Genomic DNA, 20,438 nt, shown 5'->3' with positions numbered 1-20,438 from the left:
CTCATCCTCAGCACAAAAAATTCTTCAGCTGGTTTTGTTGCTATAAATGTTGAGTGATTTGAATGCAGACAGCAGCGTTAGCTTGGATTTGTATCCATGAAACAATGACACTTGCTGAAGCTTGGAGATTATTTAGCTTCCTTTCACCTGAATTCATTTTAGCTCTTGGACCCCATTTAATTCCTTAGAATTGCAAAGCTTTGTCATAACTCTGTACTATTACCTTTGGACTAAGATAGATTGTTATGAATAATTCAGGAAAAAGTATGTCTGTCACTCCACCTGCATAGGACATTTTTTGGATGTATGCAGATTACTCTGTCAAATTACTCAGATTCCTATTAAGCTGTGATGGGTTACTTCATTTGCTGCAGCCCATAATTATGAAATGAAAGGGTCAAGCAGTGTTGGCTTTGACTTCTGCTTTCCTGACTTTTTTGACTTTGAGATAGTTATTTAGTGCTTCTTAGTATATTATATGAAGACTCTGTGGGAGATGTTCTCATTAGCTATTTCTTCCTGTATTGAATCTCCATTATACTTACAGTAATAAATATATATTTTTTTTTACACTCACATAGTATATTTCAGAGCAGTGCAAAATACTGAATGGGCCTTGTAGCACTTTAGTTTGTCAGCTGTGGCTATATAGCTCCCTGACAGTTATCACTGATATTAATTTTGAACAGAGTAAGAGAATAGCAGAAATAACTGTTCAGTTGGGAAGTGCTGATGTTTTAAAATGGTAGTGATTGAAAAATGTTTTTACAGAGCTACCTATTAAATATAAACTGTAAAGAAATAAAAAATATTCTGCAGTGTACTTCAGGATAGAAGAAGTCGAGTAGAGTGCTATCTACCTTTTAAAAACAATTTGTAGGGACAAATTAGTCATATAATCAATGTTTCATATATTAGTAGCCGAGTTCTTCAGCAGTAGCTGAATACAGAAGTCTCAATAATTGCACGGTGTCATGTTTCCCATTGTTGTAAATGCATTTCACAATAATGTGTGAGCATGGCAGTAAAATGTATTGCTTGCCAATAACTACATACCGGCTCTTTATACTGGGGAATATTTGGTATAGTTACCTAGGGTTAGTAGTACTTTTCTCTTCAAGCAGTAGTGCTGAAGTCAATGCTTTACTCAACAAGAACAAACATCACAACCTGTACATCTTTCAAGTACAAATATGTACTTAACTATGATACATTTGTATTCAAATGTGTTTCAAAGTTCTAGGCTGGGATGAATACATTGCTTACATATAATGTAATCACACAGCAGTCTTGTGCATGCATAAATACAGTTAGCATGATGTTTAAGAGGAGAAGACTCTGATAAAGTGAGGAGGCTGTGTTGATTCTGTATCATAAAAAGATAGACTATTAACATCTATGAAACCTCGTTTCTGCTTTATTTGAGGTCTCACAACTGACATACCCCCTCCCTCAGCTGAAGTTACTCCTCCAAGTTAGATAAAGATAAAAACTCCCCATTTCCTTGTGCTCCTGTTGGTATTTCTATTACTGTAGAACAACTGTAAAATGGAATGAAAATCCAAATCTCACCACATCTGGAAGAGCCAGGTCAAGATATTCTCAAGTAAAGGAAAACAAATCTTGGTTCTCAACAGTTTAACTGATGTTTAAAATCTGATGTCAAAAAATATTCCAAATAATTTGTGTAGCAAGTGACCTTTAAATTGAAATTAGGCATATGAGTGATTCCTGGTACACTTTTATTTCTTCAGTAGATAAGCTACACCTCTGATGAATGTAGCATTTGTCTGTGCTTTGTCATAAAAAATGAACTAATAAACTAAATTATATTTTATCTGTTCAATTTTTAAATTATTTTTGATTAGGATTGTCTGTACTTGATCTGCATTAATCTTTGCTCAAGTAAAAAATTAAAGATTTTTGTTTTCTTCTAACAGGGACCATTCCATGGTAAGAACCTCTAAGATCTCAAATAAGAAATGTCCAGTAATCAGTCAAGACATTGTTTGGACCAAGGACATAATACTATAAAGTAAATGATATATCCAAAATGATTTAGTGGATTAGCTGTTTTGTGCACACTTCAGCTGCAATGCAGTATAGTCTGTTACTACATATTTCATAAACCTCTGACTATTTTAATTAATTTCACATAAGATGGAATAGAAAGCAGAGCTTTCCCTTTATGGAAAAGTCTGCTGCTTTGAAGTGTATGAGTCCAATAGAAAATAAGAAGTGTATACGTTTATCTGAAAGGAAAGCCATGGTAGAATGGTTGTTTTCAATCAAGTGAAATATTTATTTTCTTCTAAGAGCTTAGATATTTTTGGAAGAGCTTAAAAATGAAAGTGGCTCCATTTGAGGGAAAGAAAACTGAATGTAACTTACATGAATTTTAAAAAGTGTATACAGTGGTAAAATATTGATAGTATATACATCAACTTTTTTAACAGCAATAAGAATTTTTATATGAATAATCATATTGTTCCAATTTGTAAAGAAATGCATTTACTTCAGAAAAAAGTATTTCTAACTTTTCTTGCCTCCAACTTTGAAGTAATTTCACAATATGTGTGCTGTGAAATTTTTTGTATTCAATTTTTATTTAACAACATGCTAGCAGAAAAATGATGCATCAGGGTTAATTAGGTTCCATTACATATTTTAATCTATGCTGTGATTTTGTGCCTTTCATTGGCTCTCAGTTTAAACAGAAGTAACTCAGAAACCTTTAAACTTGCAGTTTGTTTTCCAGAGGATATTTAATAATTTAAAACATCTGAGTTTTTTATCTTGTCCATTTCTCTATTGCCATCATATAGAACTGACCCTCCTGTATATTCATGTACTTTTGCATCACTGTGAATTTTATGGTATCAATGTAGAAAATTAAAACTTATATTGATTATAGGTTGTGTATGCAGTGAACAAAATCTCCCCAACAAAATGTACAGAATGTTAATTTCTACATAACAGACAATGGAGGCACTGCCATTTTAATCCTTGATTCAAAGCCAATGATCAAGCACTTGAAGATGACAAACACACATTCTCTGATACACCCATGGTCTTTCTAAAGCCTACACAACAGTGAAACTATCTGGTGTCTCTATAGTCTGCTTAGATTTAAAAGTCAAGTTCCTTTTGAAAATAGGATTGTCAGTGAAAGTAGATTAATTCTAACAAGTATTGAAGATATAAGTTAGGCGACTGGTGTAAAACAACTTAGGAAGAAACACATCTGGATGAGTGTTTTATTTAATTTATCATGCACAACATCTTATAATGAGATGAGTCATTCACTGACATGCCTCTGTCTCTCCACACACACTACAGGGAAAACTAAGCTTTGATTTGAGAGCTAGCCTTAGGTGGGTAAAACTGGTAGAGATAAAATCCACATATAGAAGTTTAGGACTTTTTGCTTCTTCTGCTCAGAAACTTATTCTTCAGCTTTTAGGAAGTAAAGAGATAGCAGGAAGAATAGAACCAGAGAGAAGGAGGAACAAATGAGCACCACACTCTTCCTAGTCACAATTCCTGGTTACCTTGTTGATTTAGCCTCCTTTTACATGCTGGTAAGCAATCAAATGAAAGCTCAAAATGCTTTACCATACCTGATTGTGGACTTTGTTTGGGGATTTTGGCTGCTGCTTCGGGGCTGGAGGTGGCACGTACACGCTGATTGGCGGAATTGTGGATGCTACTTGGGACAGCTGCTGAGATGTTTTTACGAGGTTTCATGTCTTGCAACCACATTGGGGATGCCTCAAAGGCTTGCATTCGCCGAGAGTGGCTGTTAGCATTGACTTTGAGAAACGCCTGGGCCTTGTATTCCTGAAGGTCTCCATAGTTGGCATCGGTCACCCTGCACTCATACAAGCCTTCATCCTTTTTCCTCACTTTTGAAATCTGCAGCTTGTGGGAGATGTCGTTCCCTTGTACTTTCACTGTCTGCAAATTTTCCAGGAAAAAAAAAAAAAAACAGAGAAAAAAACATTGTCATGAATTCTTCTTTCTTAGGAAAAACTCTATGGGCATAGCACCAATTTACTCAATGGTGTGATTGTGCTTACTACAGGGAAGTTACATCAAGGATGAGTATGGCTAACTGTATCTGTGAGGATGCCTGACATCTTCGTTCCAAATCTGCTTAGATAGTTTGCTCTGAAATTTCATTAGCCTCAGAAAAAAAAGCCCAAGCTACCATGTTCATTCCAATTAATTGCTTAAGATCATGAACATTCTTAATGAGCTTTCTTATGTAAACCTAGTATCCATGTAGTTTATTGGTTAAAGCTTTCCAGTTAGTTGGCTTTATTGAATAATTCAGTTTCCAAACTAGTGCATTAACAATTTTGTTGGACATGAAGATTTAAACCATGTAAATAACTATTTATTAGATTAGCTTGTACTCTTCACTATATTGAAACTATATTTCACATTCAGTTTGTCTCCTTTAAGTGTGTCTAAATTTTTGGTATTTTTTTCTGTTAATGATAACAAGACGCATTGTGTCAGGTTGTTTCTTTTGTCTTGTTTATCTGTGTACTTATTAGAAGCACATGTTAAATGTTGCCAGCTAAAAAAATGCTCCTGATTTATTTTTAATTAGTTCTAATATCTGAGGGCAACATAACATATTTTTATTTCTGATAATAAAAACACACATGAGTAAATTATACACCCAGAAATGTGTGACAGGTATTAAGATGCATTGGGAAAAGTTAACACAGATTCCATTCTGTATGCTCATCACTTCAGAGAATTTATATTTAATTAATTTTCAATTATTCTCTATCTGAATTAATATCTTTTGCCCCACAGGAAGGCAGTCAAAAGGTATTCCATTGGATATAAATATTCAGCTCTGAACAACTCCTGAACCTGGTTTACTTCCACCATTACATAAACATGGATGCAAAGGTTGCTTTGAGTCATATCAGTGACAGCCAATAAGGAGACATCATGATGAATACATGATGGATCACAAAAACAGAGAACCACTAGATAGAAGCTAGACACATGTTATTGGGCACTGTACAATAAATTGCTTCTGACAGCTTGGTCTACTGTGGTAACTAGTGTTGGCAAGGCACCTATTATGCCTCCTTGATAAATTGAAGAGCAATACTCGTGAATATGTCATTGCTGGATGGACTTTATAGCCTGTTGTGTTGTACCCAGCTCTGAATTTATACTTGGCAAACGGAGTTGAAAGTATAGATTACGTACTTACAGGCATAATGTATGCAATATTAATTGCACAGAAAGTGCTGGATAGTTATTTAAATCATATTCAATAACAATATATATCTCTACTGAACAATTCGTGATCAGCAAAAGGATTAAAGAAGATTCATATGAATGGAAAGAGTATTGGTAGGTCATATTGTGACTTCATTTGTTCCTATGCAAGAGCCTGAAAATTAACAGTGCTGCATAGCCCTGGTTAAAAACAGAATTGTTTTTGACTTTTGCATTTGAAATTTAGGAATTCTTGCAGGTAACACATATGCATGTTTTCAGTTTGTGCTGCTTTCTCATTTAGAACAGACAGAAATGGTGTATTTCAGCCCACATCTATAATTTTAAGAAATATTTATTCAATGTACTTTAGTTTTCTCTTCATTATGATAATTTATATTAGTACCAATGCAGCTGTGTATGCCTTTAAAAAAACAAGGCTACATTGTAAAATGTAGATAAAAAGTAGATTTAGACATCTACTAATGTTGATTGTTTTTATTACAAATATAAAATAAATTTTTTATGCAGGGTTATAGGAGCACCATAAATACCTTCTCATGAATTAATATTATACATAATGAAAGAGATTTGTAACTTCAAAGATGAGACAAGCTTTATAGTCTATATTGTGTCTCAGTTCTTATGGATTACTTCAGGGATTTCAAATGAGCCAGTATTGATAAGGAATGAATTATGTGCTAGCCCTATGTCTAGTAGAATAGTATCCAAGGACCACATGAGAGCCTTATTTGTAAGATAGTCTACAAATGCAACTGAAGATATGGTCCCTGACACAAATCGTTTCTAGTCGATGGTAAGAAGTAGCACAGAAAATGTAAGTTTGGCTATAATATGTATTGTATTGAACAAGGCAAACCTGAGCCCCCATTTATAAATGCCCTGCAGCTATACTTAGGTGTACTTTGACCTGATGTAATTATCTGGTTTGTTATTTGTAGGCATCAAAAAACAGCTGAATAAAGGATTTGTCAGAAATTATTCCCCTTTATTTGTTGCTGTTTTAAGCTTTGCTGGTACTTAAAGCCTTGTCTGCAGCTAAAAAACACTTCCAAAGCGATTATGCCAGAGAAAGGGAAAACCCCTCTGGGCTCAAAGGGAATATTCATGCTGCAGTATCTGCTTAGTATCTCTGTCTTTCCACTGCAGTGAGCACCACACCATCATCCCACCACCACACATTTCTTGGGATGCTGAGGGAGGAGGACCTGACCTATTCTGAGGTCAGGAGCAGCCTTCTGGCTGTGCCTGACTCAAGGACACGAGTTGGCTGTGGAAGGCATCCTCTCCCTGCAGGGAGCAGCAGCAGGGGGAATAGAGCAACGCTGCTTTATAATTCTGTTGAGATAAGATTCTGGTTTAATCTCCAAGCACCAGACTGGTAACTGGTGTCAGAATCTCACTTGTGTAAAACTGAGTCTCTGTGGCAAAGAGTTGAGATTGCTCCCAATGGGGAGGTTTTGTCCAAAGCCTTTCTGAGCTCTCTTTCTGCCAGTGGGTATGGACGTGACAAAACGCCCATCTCAGCAGTCGCACACCCCACTAAAGGAAAGTGCAGCTTCATGGACAAATTTCAGTCTTAAAACCAACTTTGGAGGTCTGCTAAGGAAGACTCAGCAGTTGCCCAGGGCAAATGAGAACAAGAAAGGCAAGGATTGGTGCAGGCTGAATTTTTCACAGGTACAAACAGGGTCTGCCAATGGACTTTGCCTCGACCGTGCTGGTCGATGCCTCCACGTCCAAGGGTGTGGGGGCTGCACGGGGAAAGGCTGCCCTAACACCCTCTGCCAGGACTGTCAAGGAAGTAGTCACAGAATTATAAAATCAACTATTTAGGTTGGAAACGACCTCTAAGACCATTGAGTCCAACCGCTGAGCTGCGGGCTGCCAGCCGCCCGCAGTCTGCGGTGGGATGGGGAGGAGATGCGGGGCAGGAACAGCACCCCAGGAGGCCCTCACTGGGGAAGGGACCCCCGGCCGGCGGGGACTGCCCGCGCCCTGCGGCGACACTTACGCTGATCTTCGTGCCGTCGTTGTCCAGGTCCCGCTCGGGCAGGAACTCCATCTGCAAGGAAAGGAACGCCGCCGTGGGTCTCCGGCCCTCGCCCCGCTCCCCGTTCCCCGCTCCCGCCGCGGAGCCCGTGGAGCGGCGCGCCGCGCCTGCCACCTGCGGGCCGCGCCGGGGAGACACAGGGAACAGCCGGGAACAGCCAGGAAGAGTCGGGAACAGCCGGGAACAGCCGAGGACAGCCGGGGACAGCCGGCACGGGCGGCCGAGGGACGCGGACCCGCGGACCCTCCGCCCTTCCCGCCTCGCATGGGCGTCTTTTGCCGCCCCTGGTGAGGAGACAGCAGCGGCCATAGGAGCGTCCCCACATGGCAGTGTGAATGGACATGGCCCATCCTGTCCCACTCAGAAGGATGAAATCACGCAGTTGACTGATTTTGGGTTTTAAATTCTTTAAGGGCATTGGTAACCCCCTGCCTCCCCAGCCCCCTCCTGCGTGTGCCCTCCTGTGGCAACTGCTTACGGAGTTAGGGCTGCCAACTCCACTGCGCTAGCTGGAAATTGGAAGGCACGTGTAGGATCTTGCCACATGGGAAATATAAAATTCTCACGAGGAGCAATCTTTGAACAGCTGCTTTCCAAGGGAAAATGAAATAGGGAAAAGCAACAATAATAATAATAATAAAAATAATAGTAATAATAATAGGGGAAGGGGGTGTCAGGAAATAGACTTTGGGAAACCTATATGGTTTTGTAAACAGCCCTAGCTGCATCGTGGAAGTGACAGACACCAAAAGCACCAACCCTTGAGGTGGGCATTTTTCTCTGCAGGTTCCTGCTCTGTCATTTCATAGTCAAAATTAAGTCCCTAGGGAAATGCAGTGCCTCTCTCTGCTCCTTCCCTCTGCTCTTCCTTTCTTTCGTTCTCCCCTTTCCTCCCTATCCTTTCTGTAGCATTCTCCACGTGGTTTTAAGACCCCATGGCAGAGGATGAGTACCTGAGTGCCTGTCACCTCAGCTCCAACCTCTGGGTCCTCAGCTGCCCGCAGAAACCACCACTGGATTTCAAGGTACACCGAAGTAGAGCCACTTTGGAAAGCACAAGACATCTCCACATTCTGCCCTTCAGTGGCCGTGACATTTCGGGGAAACTCTGTGAATTTTGCTGTAAAACAAATGCATAACATATTGCTAACTTCTAATCATTTATGCTCTGCTTCTTGTGTTGTGTTTTTTTTTCTTATTGTTTCCTTCCACTCCCCCCCTTTTAAATTCTCTGTTTTCTTTTCTTATTCCCACTCTCTTCATTTTTTATCTCTTGAGTGTGCCACACATTATCTCCCCCAGTTTTTCTCACACCCGGGTATGTTTTTCCTCTCTTATGCACAAATCCACCCTCTTTACACTCTCAATTCTGCTAATGGGAAATGCTATATATCCCTCTGCTTGCTCCCATGAGCTGGTGAAGTTTCACATAATTAGGTCCAAATACCCTTGGGCAGAATGCAGTATTTCACCAGACTCACTGAGGGATTTTGTACAAGACCACTTTAGGAGAGGAAAAAATCAACCTAATTTATTGTATTTTGTAGGGCTGAGCTGTAGACCTGTAAATTGTTAAACATTCCACAGCTAGCTGAAGCAGCTGTTGGCACAGGAACCTCTGGGTACTCTTCTGAGTAAGTGTTACAATCACTCCTCAAATGTCCTTTTTAAAGGCCATACCTGACTTAGCTACTCAGATTCTGAGAACCTCTGCTTGCATAATCAGACCAAAAGTGAATTCACCTTCTGTTTCTCAGTCCCAGCAGACACTTTCTAGAACTAACCTTCATATTTGTATCTCAGTCCTTTAACAGGATCTGCCCATTTCAGTTTACCACTGCTAGGTATAAAAGCTAATGCTGATAGACATTGTCCAAGGCATCAGTAATTCTTTAAGTCTCAGTCTTTAACTTCATTCTCATCATTCCTATCACTCACTTTAAAATTGTGCAGCATAATGAATCATGATAGTCAAGTGAGGGGGACTGCAGACAAACAATCTAATAAATAAATGTGGTGTTTCAAGAAGAGGAAAAATTGGAAAGACTCTTCAATGTCGTTTTCTGTTATGAATTGCTACAGATTGACTAGGGCACATTATGATCTGAAGGAAATGTCATGCATAAGAAATATTGCTCATTGTCTCCTCCCCTCTTCCCCTCTATATTCAGTCTTCCTAGCCAACCTGAAATTGGTGGGATATTTTGGTAACCAGTATTACTTCTCTTTACCCTTACATCTGTGCCTGGCAACAAATACTTTCAAAGCTTCTAGCTTTATATTCCACGATGTTCATTTTTCAGACTCCCACCCCCTACCAGCCAGCCATTGCTAGTCACCGACTTAAACTGCCAAAAGGACCGTGCATTTTGTGTGTTCGGTGCTAGTAAGTTTGTTTTGGGGTTTCTTTTCCGTTTGCTCCTTCTCTTCCCTCCTGGTCAGTAAGCGTGAGAGGCGTGCGGACACGGAGTGGAACGCTGCCGGCATCCCCTCGGTGGCACCGCCAAGCGAAGCCGCGGGGAGCTGCGGGCAGGGGAGGGAGGGCAGCCGGGGCAGCATCGGCGGGCAGGGGAGGTGGGAATGGGCAGCAGGAGCAGGACCGGGCAGGGGCAGAGGGCAGGAGCGTTGGGAAGGGGCAGCAGGAACAGGAGCCGGCGGGGGCAGCAGGCAGGGGCGGTGGGAGAGGGCAGAAGGAGGGGAGCAGGAGCAGGCAGTGGAAGCGGGCAGGGGGCAGGGGCGGTGGGAGAGGGCAGTAGGAGCGGGTCCAGGCAGGGGCAGTGGGAAAGGCAGCAGGAGGGGAGCAGGACCAGGCAGGGGCAGCGGGCAGGGGCGGTGGGAGGGGGCAGCAGGAGGGGAGCGGGACCCGGCGGGGGCAGCGGCAGCGGGCAGCGGGCAGGGGAGGTGGGAATGGGCAGCAGGAGCAGGCAGGGGCAGCGGGCAGCGGGGGTAGGAGGGGGCAGCAGGACCGGGTAGGGGCAACGGGCAGGGGCGGTAGGAGGGGGCAGCAGGCGGGGAGCAGGGGCAGGCAGGGGCAGCGGCAGCGGGGGTAGGAGGGGCAGCAGGAGCAGAACCGGGCAGGGGCAGCGGCAGCGGGCGCGATCTGTCCGTGGTGCTGACGGCGGCGCCGCAGCCTCGGGGTCCCGAACGACCGGCTCCTGCAGCGCCGGGGCTGCTTGGAATGCAAGGCGCGTCTTTCGGCGGAGAGGGAGGGAGGGAGGCGACGGGGGTGGGGGAGGTATTCAAAGAAGTCGATTTTGTCTTTTTCTCCCTTTTTTTTTTTTTTTTTTTTCTTGGTGGGGGGAGAGTGGTAGAAGTGCACATAGTCACGGAATAGGAATGAAAGTCTGACTGTGAGGATTGCAGGATAATAAGAGAGGAAAGGGAAAGCAGCACGGAAGGACACTGCAATATTTTAAGGGAAGCAGTAGGTTTAGCCAGCCGGTACTTGGTGTGAATGCAATAATTATGCATGCACGGGTAGGTGTTTATTGTATGCAAACATGCCTCTGTAACAACATGCACAACTCAAACACATGCATGCCCGTTCCCCAGCACCCCTTCACTCTTCTGCAAGGTGCCTGCTATGTCCCTCTTTGCATTTGGGTAACGGAAGCCTTTTCTATTTCTACTTTGGGGAAACTTCTCACTTCTTTTCCTATTTACAGGTAATCTTGTCTGTAAAAACTAAATGTAAACCTGATGCTTGCTGTTCTCATCTCTTACACATCTTCGTTGTTTTTCTTCTTTTCCCCTTTCTTCCTTCCCCCCCCCCCACCCCCCCAGCCTGTTTTCAGTCTGTTTTAGCATAGAAAACCAGACACACACATATTTGACAATAAATGATCTTACCTTGGGTAGAAAGTCCTTGTTCAATATACATAACTGAAAAGAAAATGAATCCAATATAAGCTAGAAAGATCCCCATCATTCCAAGATGAAGAAGTCACATCAGGGAAAAAAAAAAAAGAAAGCCAAAGGTGTCCTTAGAAAAGAAAGAACTGATATATAAGTGTATATATGTATTTCAAATATCTGAACAGAAAGAAATGTGCAATGTTACAAAAAGGCTCTGTATTGTAGACCTGGCTGCGACACTGGCAGCATTCTGCTGCTCAGTGGAGTCTTTTTCTTTGAGAAGAGCAAGTATTGCAATACAGCGTGGTTCAGATGAGCTGTCTCAGGCGCTGTGTTGCTTGAAGTCCAGATACAGACTAAAAAAAAACACAAACCGTTGAAAAGTGGGTATCAGCTGCCTTCTGTGCCTTTTTTCAGCTACCTGGCAGCTTCGTCCAACGTCAGCTCTTGCCGCTCAGGATGGCGTGATGACTGCCCTCCCTACACACTGATCCAGCTTGGGAAGAGAGGAGTAGGGGAGAGAAAAGGAGGGGGGCAGGGGGGGGAAGAGAAGTCTACTGTGCTTGTATTGCCACAACTTTTCCTTCTAATGGCTGCAATAATGCCTTTAACCCTTCCCTCTCCCTCCTCATACTCTACACCTCTACCTGTCTAACTTCTACTGCCTCTGACGCTGGGCTAAATCTGCAGGGTTTTTGGTGGGTTTGCTTTTTTGTTTGTTTCTTTGGGGTTTGGTTGGGGGGGGGGTGTTTGAATAGTGTACTGCTTATGACAGAGGGAGCTTTTATTGTACTGATGTAATCTTCAGTCTTTCATCCCAAAACACTCAGTGGCTAAGAGGCAATGCAGTGGTTTGATTTTTGGTGAGTTAAGCTGTTTCTGTTTTCTTCTTTTTCTTTCCCTCTTACAGGATCTGAGGGGGAAATAGTAGCTCAGTAATCCTGTCGCACTTGCTATTGCCTGCTCCAAATAACTATGCTTCTAGCATCTTACATTAAAATGACTTCATTTTGTCTTCAAAGGCAGATAAAGAGGATGATACTTAGAGTGTGCTTAGATTTCTTTATACACATTTCTACAGAAAATATTTAACTAAATAAAAATGGATTTTCATATCTTACAGATTACTGGCATTAATGCATATATTTATGTGCACCAGAGAAGGTGTTTACAGTATATTAAAGAATGCTTCCTCCTGCAGTGAATCTTTTCTTCCTTGTTCCTGTTTTCTGCCTATGTATATTAATAATGTTCAGATAAGAGACTAACCTTGACTGTGTTAGGTATTCAAAACACCCTGAAACATATCTGCACTGAGAGAAGTTCTCTGGCTGAAATCGCCCTGATGCTTGCAGTAAGAAGCCATCTAGAAAGTGCTTGTTGCACTAAGCAATCACCAAATACCTTCTGATGGCTGAGACAGAGATTAAATAGAAACTGAAAACAGCACCTGATAATCACTCAGCCAAATAGCTGAACTTAACTGCTAATCACACTAAAAAAAGCTACAAGATGGTACCAAATTAAGAAAATTTTATCTGCCCTGGCAGTATGTTTTTCTGGAACAGGACAGGTTCTGTCATTCTTGGCAATGGAAGTGCAGCAGTTGCACAATGGCACAAAATTCAACTTTCACCTTACTCACTGCACTAGCCAAATTATTGCATGCATACAAAACATCTGACACAGCTGCAGAGATCTCTTTCACAGGATTAATGATATCTGATTGGAGAACAATATTTTTGTCTAAATTTTAGGTTTTCCTTTTTTCTTTTCGTAATTGCATGAGTTCCCGTTTATTTTTTATGAAAATAAGGGAGCCATTTCTCCATGGCACTAGCCTATTCCACTCATGTCATAACTTAAGCTTAGCAATATTTCTGAATAAAAAATTAATACAATAAATCAAATATAATTTAAATTATTAAAATGATCCCCCAAATGGGAAAACAATTGTGTTACATGAAAGATTTCCTATTAGCACAGAGATTTAATTACTTTAAAGGAGGTCATGATGGATATATTCAAAACCTAAGAAAGCCTGTTAAACAAAAGAGAAGCACCAGTCTTTAAAGGTGGTAGACCTAAATTATCTGAAATAGTCAAGGTCTGTCAGTTATTCAATTATTAAATACACACTGTAGAGACCTTTACGGGTTCAGATGGTGAATGTTTCAATAATTTTTATAAAATAACTCAGTTCCTTTTCAGATGGGTAGCCAAAATCCTAAGTCACTCTTGAAATGAAGACTGATTATAGGATTCACTTCAAACCCATGTACGTCATCAGTAATCAGTTGAAATTACAAATTAGAGACATATTATCAGCAGCCAAGTTAAATGTAAATTAGACAGGAGGAAAAAGAATCTAAGCAGTATCACCTGGTTTAGAAGGAAAGCAGAAAAAAAACCAGGTCACTTTTTTCTCTTTTATTTGCTTCTTCCAATTCAAGACACTTAATAGGTAAATTTAATTTTATCAATTTTTTATTTAAAAGGAAGAATAATTCTCCCAAATAACTTGTAGTCAATGAAACCAATAAAATCTTAAATTAATGACATATAAAAAATATATATGGTTAATAAAATATCAGAGCAGAAGATGTATTAGGAAATGGATTTAATGGAAAGAATCCTTTAACTTGGTTACATGTTTATTATGTTTATTTTTTTCATGTGCTGCAACAAGCCATATGATTCTATAAAATAACTTAAAGAGAAAGCAGAAATAATCCACCTCGCATTATCAATGTTAAAATTCATCCTGGTGGGTGTGACTTCTCCACAACCAACCATGCTGTATGAATCTGGGCAGTGAATTTCTCTAGTTACCTTGCATGAAATGTCTGCCTGTTGTGCTGTAGAAAGGCTTTTAATATAGTCTAACTTAAGTGAGAAGTACCAGTTGTGCTTTATAACATGAATCATATGGCTCCTGTGAGCTTCCTGGTGCCTTTTTTCCTCCCTCTCAGTGATTCTAACAGATGAGACATCGCAGGACATCCTCCCAGGTCAGAAAAAAAGTGTCCATGCACAGTGGAATTACTTTTCAAACATGCCAATGACATGTAAAAGTGGAAGACCCATTTATGATACCTTGGAGCTGAATTATGTAGATCTCTTCTGTATCTTATTATGACTACAGTGCATGTTCCATATCAAATGCTCCTTCAAAATCATTAATGGCTCTGCATGTTTGCCACTCTGCCTAGCTTAGAGATCCCAGGTCTATGCATCTGTTCTGACTCTTAAGATAAAAAGTGATTATGGAAGAGGAGATTCCAAGATCAGTGAAGGTTAGAAATGAAAGTTATTGTTTGGCTAATCAGCAACAAGGTTGGATTGTTTTGGTCCCATAAAGACATGGACTGATATGGGCTGCTTTGCCCTGCAGGAAACTGATCAGCTGATGTTTGAGACCATGACTGTGTTGCTATCCAACAAGTCAAACTAAAAATGAAAACAAAAAAGTTATTTTTTAAATTATTTTTGTGTTGACTGCTTGATATTTTCAGCTCTTCGATCATTATTTCAATGATTTCTTTACAGTTTCAAGGCAAATTTTTTATTGTTTGATGAAATTTGTGACAAATAAAAGTTGAAATGGAGGCTGATTCTCCTCACTGGGGATTGCTCTTTGGTTTTGTTAACGCAAGTGCTCATATGAAGCTCTCCCAACATGTCACCGTTGTTTCTTTCCAACAGTATGCAATTATATGTTGGAAGTAGCACCATAACTCAGTAGCAATTATTTTGGTAATAATTTGAAAAACAGTTTTGCAGGGTTGACTATCAAACCTGAGAGTATCAGGACTTCTTACACAATTGCACATTTATGCAGTTAAAGGAGATAAGACATACATAGAATTATTACCACCCAATCCAATGAGAGCCTTGCCTAGTCTCAGAGAATTGGTGATCTTTAAAGAGAGAAAATCTAAACAAATTTTTGCATCAGTTCTCTGAGTACAAGAATTTCTCACATTTGTATATGTGAGATGTCACTGTGGGTTCCCTGAAATTTAATACAATTGACTGCAATTTTATGATGAAAGCAACATCCTTACCTAACTCATAACAGAGAATAAATGTAGAATCCTTCAAAACAGTAGCATTTGAGACAATTGCCTGTTTGAAGAACACTTGCAAAGTGATGCTTTTTGTTACTTCCATGAGACTGCTTGTCCTGATTACTGTTCTGCATAAACACAAGCCATACTCATAGATTGGAGATCCATACTTTGTGAAACTACACATTTGGGTGTATAGCATGTTTCTATGCTAGCTTTGCCTTTCAGGGTTTCAAGTGTTGGTTGTTACCTTTGGGTTTTCTCCACTTATTCAAATGTATATCAACTATCTGTGAAACCAGCAGTGGAAGAAGACAGTATTATAAAAATATTACAAACTAGTTCTATTTTACTTTAAAGATCTTTTATTTTAAATACTCTTACACTCTTCCTCCTCAAATCAGAAGCATGATATTTTATAGAGGTATGATTTGTATTTGGACATTTCACTCTTGTGAAAATTCCTGCACATTTGGCCATTATCAAAAATGTGAATAAAAATGGATTTCATATGCTCAATAGCAGCTCACATCCCTTAGAATCTGTATTTATTCATGGTGCCTAAATTCCTCAGAGCCCTGAATGCTGACTTAGTACATATATGACATTTTCACAGAGTGAACCGACATGCAAATGATCTAGCTGCACAATCCTCCCTGCCCCCTGCAATTAGTATCTGGAGAAACTGGAGAAAGGTAAATGAAAAGAAAGATTCTACAACAAAATAAGGCATCAATGAAAGGGTTGAAAGTCAGAAAATATTATAATGACGTTTGTCCATTATATTAATCCATTTCTTTCATTCCAGGCAATTATGATCTACTTCAGGGGAATCCCTCCTATTTTTAACCTGGATTCATACTTCACTTATTAGACAAAGTTCTGCGAGTCTAAGAATGGATTCTTGCTTAGGCCTGGAAGGTAAAGGATGCTGTCATATGTGGTACTTATACTTTACATGCATTGGAGGAGCATGAATGTCTTCCTCCCAGGAAAGTTAAGTTTTGCCTAGAAGCAGAGTCTGTCTCTGACCATCAGAGCTCCTGAGGGACTCTCCACAGTCCCTTACATCAGATGTTTCACACAGGGTCAATAACAGTGTGCTCCTCATTTCTGAATGCCCACCTCAGGACCCTGATGGCTCAGATGAAGAAGCACTGAGCAGTCACAATTGCAATTAAAGTGAAGAGATGCCGTGATTGAAGATGCAGATTATTATAAAATGTGACAAAATCCAACAACTTGGACCCTAGGTAGTTCAGTACTAGCTGTTGTCTATGTGTCTCTGTTGCCTGTCTGTAAAGTGGAATATATTACCTTGTCACTTCGGAGAGGTTTTGTTAAGATAAATTAACCTTCAGGAAGCTCTCAGAGCTTTGCATGATGAGCACCATAGGGAAGCCCAGAAGGGAATGAATAATTCTGTCTTCAGCTCAGTGTTTGAGTGGTGTGCTTGGTTGAGGCCTAGGGAAACACACTGAAAAATAAAAATAAGCCAAATGTTGAAAACTTGCTGATTAATTTAATTCCATTTTTCACATGCCCATAATGAGGTGGGGGGAGGATCTAGAAAAAATCCCTGTGTCATGGTGTATTTAAAGACTACATTGCTTTTGGATACAAAGGGAGGGAGCTAATTCTTGCTTTGCTGTCTCTTGAGTACTTGATTTGAAACTTTAAAAATGGTCTTTCAAAACAGCTTTTTACGTATAGTAGAACATTTTATAGCTCTCTCTGTACCATTGTCTCTGTACCATTAGGCAGCTGGGAGAAAAGCTCACAGAACCTTAAAATGAGACTTCAGGCATCAATCCAAATGCTTTTTCCTGGTTTTTCTTAGCTTTTAAAAGAGAAAAGCAAAAAAAAAAAAAAACAACAAAACTGTTTTAAGCATAGTCTGTACCCTGAGTTTATAGAAAACATGTGAAACTAAGCTTTTTACGCAGAAAACCTTGATGCTATATACTCTTCTTATGAACCTCTTACTTTTTTCAATTTCTTTTTTTTTTTTTTTTCCCAGGTTGGTTACTGGTAGAATATTACCCAGAATGATGTTGAAGTATCTTTGTGGTATGATACATCCATTTTGACTTAAGAATGTTTTTGATACCTGGAGTTCCTAAATTGTTTAAAATCATATGATCAGAACTTTTTAGCAAACCAAACAAATAAAAAAGATGCTGAAGTGTTAGGGTAGGATTTTATACTGCCTGAATTATGTGTATTAACTGCATTTTTTTCTGAATTCAACCTTCACTGATATTTCAGTTTGATTTCCTCCTTTTTTAGCTCTTGGTATCCCTGAGGGTGTATCCCAAACAAAATAGATGTTGGGGATGTTTCTTGGAAGGAAGGCACATTGGAGAGCAGGACAGTAACTAGGCTGTTTTGTCCATGCTATTTAGAGCACTGTTGGTGAGGGATGTGCTCACCATGTCTAAAAAAATGGAAAGGACTGGAGACAACTGTCATGCTGGCCAGATAGAAAAATTCATTCCCTTCTTTGAATAGTGCTAAAGCAAACACATTCTGTCCATGAAAGAATTCTATTTTCTTTTGTGTATAGAGTTGGCTACAAATTTTGCTTGATTCCTTAAGACTTGTGTCCTGGTTTAGAGCAAATTTGGGAGGAAATTTACAAATTTTTTCGTTTGTTGAAAAATTAAAAATTTACAACCATCAAAAAATCACCCTAGGGCAACCTGTCAGTTTGATGAAGGAAAAAGTGTTGTCATAGAGCTCAAATAGCATATTTAGTTTCCTTAAAGAAGTAACAAATGGATAAATCCTGATGTATTTTTATTTTTCACATTGTTAATTTCCCTTTCTTCTCCTGTCTTCACTAGCACGGCCATGTTGGGTATAAGTGAACACTGAAAAAGCAGCAAAGAAAGCAGAATGGATGTTGCATTGAGATTATTGGTTTTTTGGTGTCTTTGTTTTTTTGGGTTGGTTATTTGGTGTTTTTTGGTGATTTTGTTTTTTGTTTGGTTTTTGGTTGGTTTTGTTTGTTTTGTTTGTTGTTATTGTTTTCTTCCAATTTTGAAGGTTTACAATAAATCATGAAAGTAGAGAGTAGCCTTAGGGAAAAACTGTTTTCTTGCAAGACAAGCTCCTTATTTAGCACTTGAAAATACTTCTGTTGTTCCAAGGTATCTGTTATCTGATTGTTTGGTTTTGGAACAAAATCTTAGTCAAATAAGTCTTTATGAACAATGCTGCTCTGTGGTCATTTTTGCTATGTTGTAATTTTCAATTGTCAGTTAAATTTTAAGATCATCCACAAGTTATACAAATTTAACCATACTACAGTCTTATAAATTTCTATCTACTATAAATGTTGCATTTCAGAAACATCCCAGTCCATATCAAGATTAAATAGTGACATTGTTGTCTTCATTAAATTTTCAAGGAATTTTGTTTTGTGTTTTTAGTCTGTGCTATGCCTAGCCCTCTTGTGGACGGTTCTTTAAGGAAAGAGAAAGCTGAGGATAGGAACAGATTACTGCAGCTTTTCCCAGCAAACTGGAAAACTGGAAGCTGAGACAGTCAGTGCAAGTTCCAAACAAGACACTCTGTGAAAAGTACCATTTGATCATTATCTGTCTGTGATCAGCTAGGACAAGATCATTATTGCTGATTATTTATCCAGGAAAGCATAAGGCATGTACAAATCTTTTCAGCTAAGGAATTCAATTCCTTTTAGTTATTCCCTCAATACCTTTATGCATTTTTTTAAATTCTAAAAACAACAAACAAACAAAAAAACATGCTTCATAAACCAATGTAGTGAAGTACCTTTAGCTTGAAAAGGGAGAGAGCTCTGATTTAATAAAACTGTAATCTTTCATTATGCTGCTGATGAGAGCAAATATAAAAATTTCAAAATAAAATGGGCTGTTTTGTCAACAATGGATATTGCATATCCCTTTGAGGTAAGTCAATGACAATGCAAAATGCCTACTATAATGCCTTTTCAACACATTGGAAAACTTCAGAGAGGAAAGGATGAAAAACATGGCAAAGCTTCAGATATTTGCATACCAAATTATTCAATTTTTATCAGTAAATAAATTCACTTTCATCATTTTAACTACAGGTATTTCCTTTGCTTTAATTTTTATATAGATCAATGAAACAGCTACCATAGCGGTTTCAGCCTGTGAAAGGAATTTTCTGGAGAGGCAAAAAGCAAGTGTCAGCATTTGTCTTCGGGCATTATTTTACTGCATTTGTCTGCCTATGAGACAATAGTTTTCAAGTAAATTTGATAACTGGGAGGTACTTCACAATGCAGGAAAGAGAAGCCAAAAGGGGACTGGAAGTTCCAGAGATCATTGCAAAATGGGAAAGCTTTTCTTTCAAAGGTAGCTGGTAAGCAGAAACCCATCCAAGACTAATTTTCATCTGAGCCTTAGCAGAAAGAAACTGTCCAGTATTAGACATACGCACCATATAAACAATCTCTTTTTTATCTCTCTCTCTCTCTCACTCCCTTCATTATCCAGTGAATCAGTAAGAATTTGTCCCACTGTTTTTTCACACATCTACACTCTGAAAAGAAAAATACATCCTTGATATGTAGTATCAGTATTGGTGACATAATTTGCCCCATGGTGTTCACCCTGGTACAATAAATCCATTGTACTAAGTAAGACCCATGGAACAGTAATCTACACCCTAGAGAGAAGAGCCTTTTCCAATAATCATTAATTAGATATTCAATTTCTTTACCATTCAAAATCATATTTAAAATGGTAAAAAAGCCATAAAGATTTTGAATGTTTGAACCTCTTTTGGGCATGGTTTATTAGACTTGTCAGGACTGGATTAACGGTTGGACTCAATGATCTTAAAGGCTTTTTCCAACCATAATAATTTTATAATTAAATGATTCTACTTTAAAGACAAATATTCTGTAACAACGAAATGAACTTTTGATTGGCTAAGTACAAGTATTCATCATCTTGGTACAGGAAAAGCCTTAAGGGCTATTCATGATTCTGCATTTTGACAACACAATTATTAATTAGAAGCTTAAAGACAGAAGTGGATCCATGTTGAAGTGTGAATATGCTTGTGATTAAATGTTAGGATTTGTTGATTAGAAATGATTGACAGGTTACTTTGTTTTTCCAGGATGATTTATCAATAAGATTTAATTTGAGCTTTTGTCTTTTTGGTTGCTT

At 39.2% G+C, this 20,438-nt stretch overlaps 1 protein-coding gene across 4 annotated transcripts in view; it reads right to left on the bottom strand.

Annotated features, from left to right (window-relative positions):
• VSTM2A (V-set and transmembrane domain containing 2A) overlaps nucleotides 1-11,837 on the bottom strand; it is a 35,041-nt gene extending 23,204 nt beyond the window's left edge. For 2 of the 4 annotated variants that reach the window (XM_064705579.1, XM_064705581.1), the window contains exons 1-4: nucleotides 11,174-11,836; nucleotides 8,278-8,444; nucleotides 7,286-7,336; nucleotides 3,621-3,957 (exon numbers count right to left, since the gene is read on the bottom strand). In XM_064705579.1, the coding sequence (XP_064561649.1) occupies nucleotides 3,621-3,957; nucleotides 7,286-7,336; nucleotides 8,278-8,444; nucleotides 11,174-11,252 (634 nt within the window). In that variant the 5' untranslated portion in view covers nucleotides 11,253-11,836. Of the gene's footprint in view, nucleotides 1-3,620; nucleotides 3,958-7,285; nucleotides 7,337-8,277; nucleotides 8,445-11,173 lie in introns of all 4 variants that reach the window. The other 2 variants (XM_064705580.1, XM_064705582.1) reach the window with 2 other exon arrangements.
• Nucleotides 11,838-20,438: the final 8,601 nt, after the last annotated feature.

Source organism: Zonotrichia leucophrys, chromosome 2 (genome assembly GCF_028769735.1).
Source record: "Zonotrichia leucophrys gambelii isolate GWCS_2022_RI chromosome 2, RI_Zleu_2.0, whole genome shotgun sequence".
Lineage (NCBI taxonomy): Eukaryota > Metazoa > Chordata > Aves > Passeriformes > Passerellidae > Zonotrichia > Zonotrichia leucophrys.
This window is presented reverse-complemented; position numbering and strand designations above follow the sequence as displayed.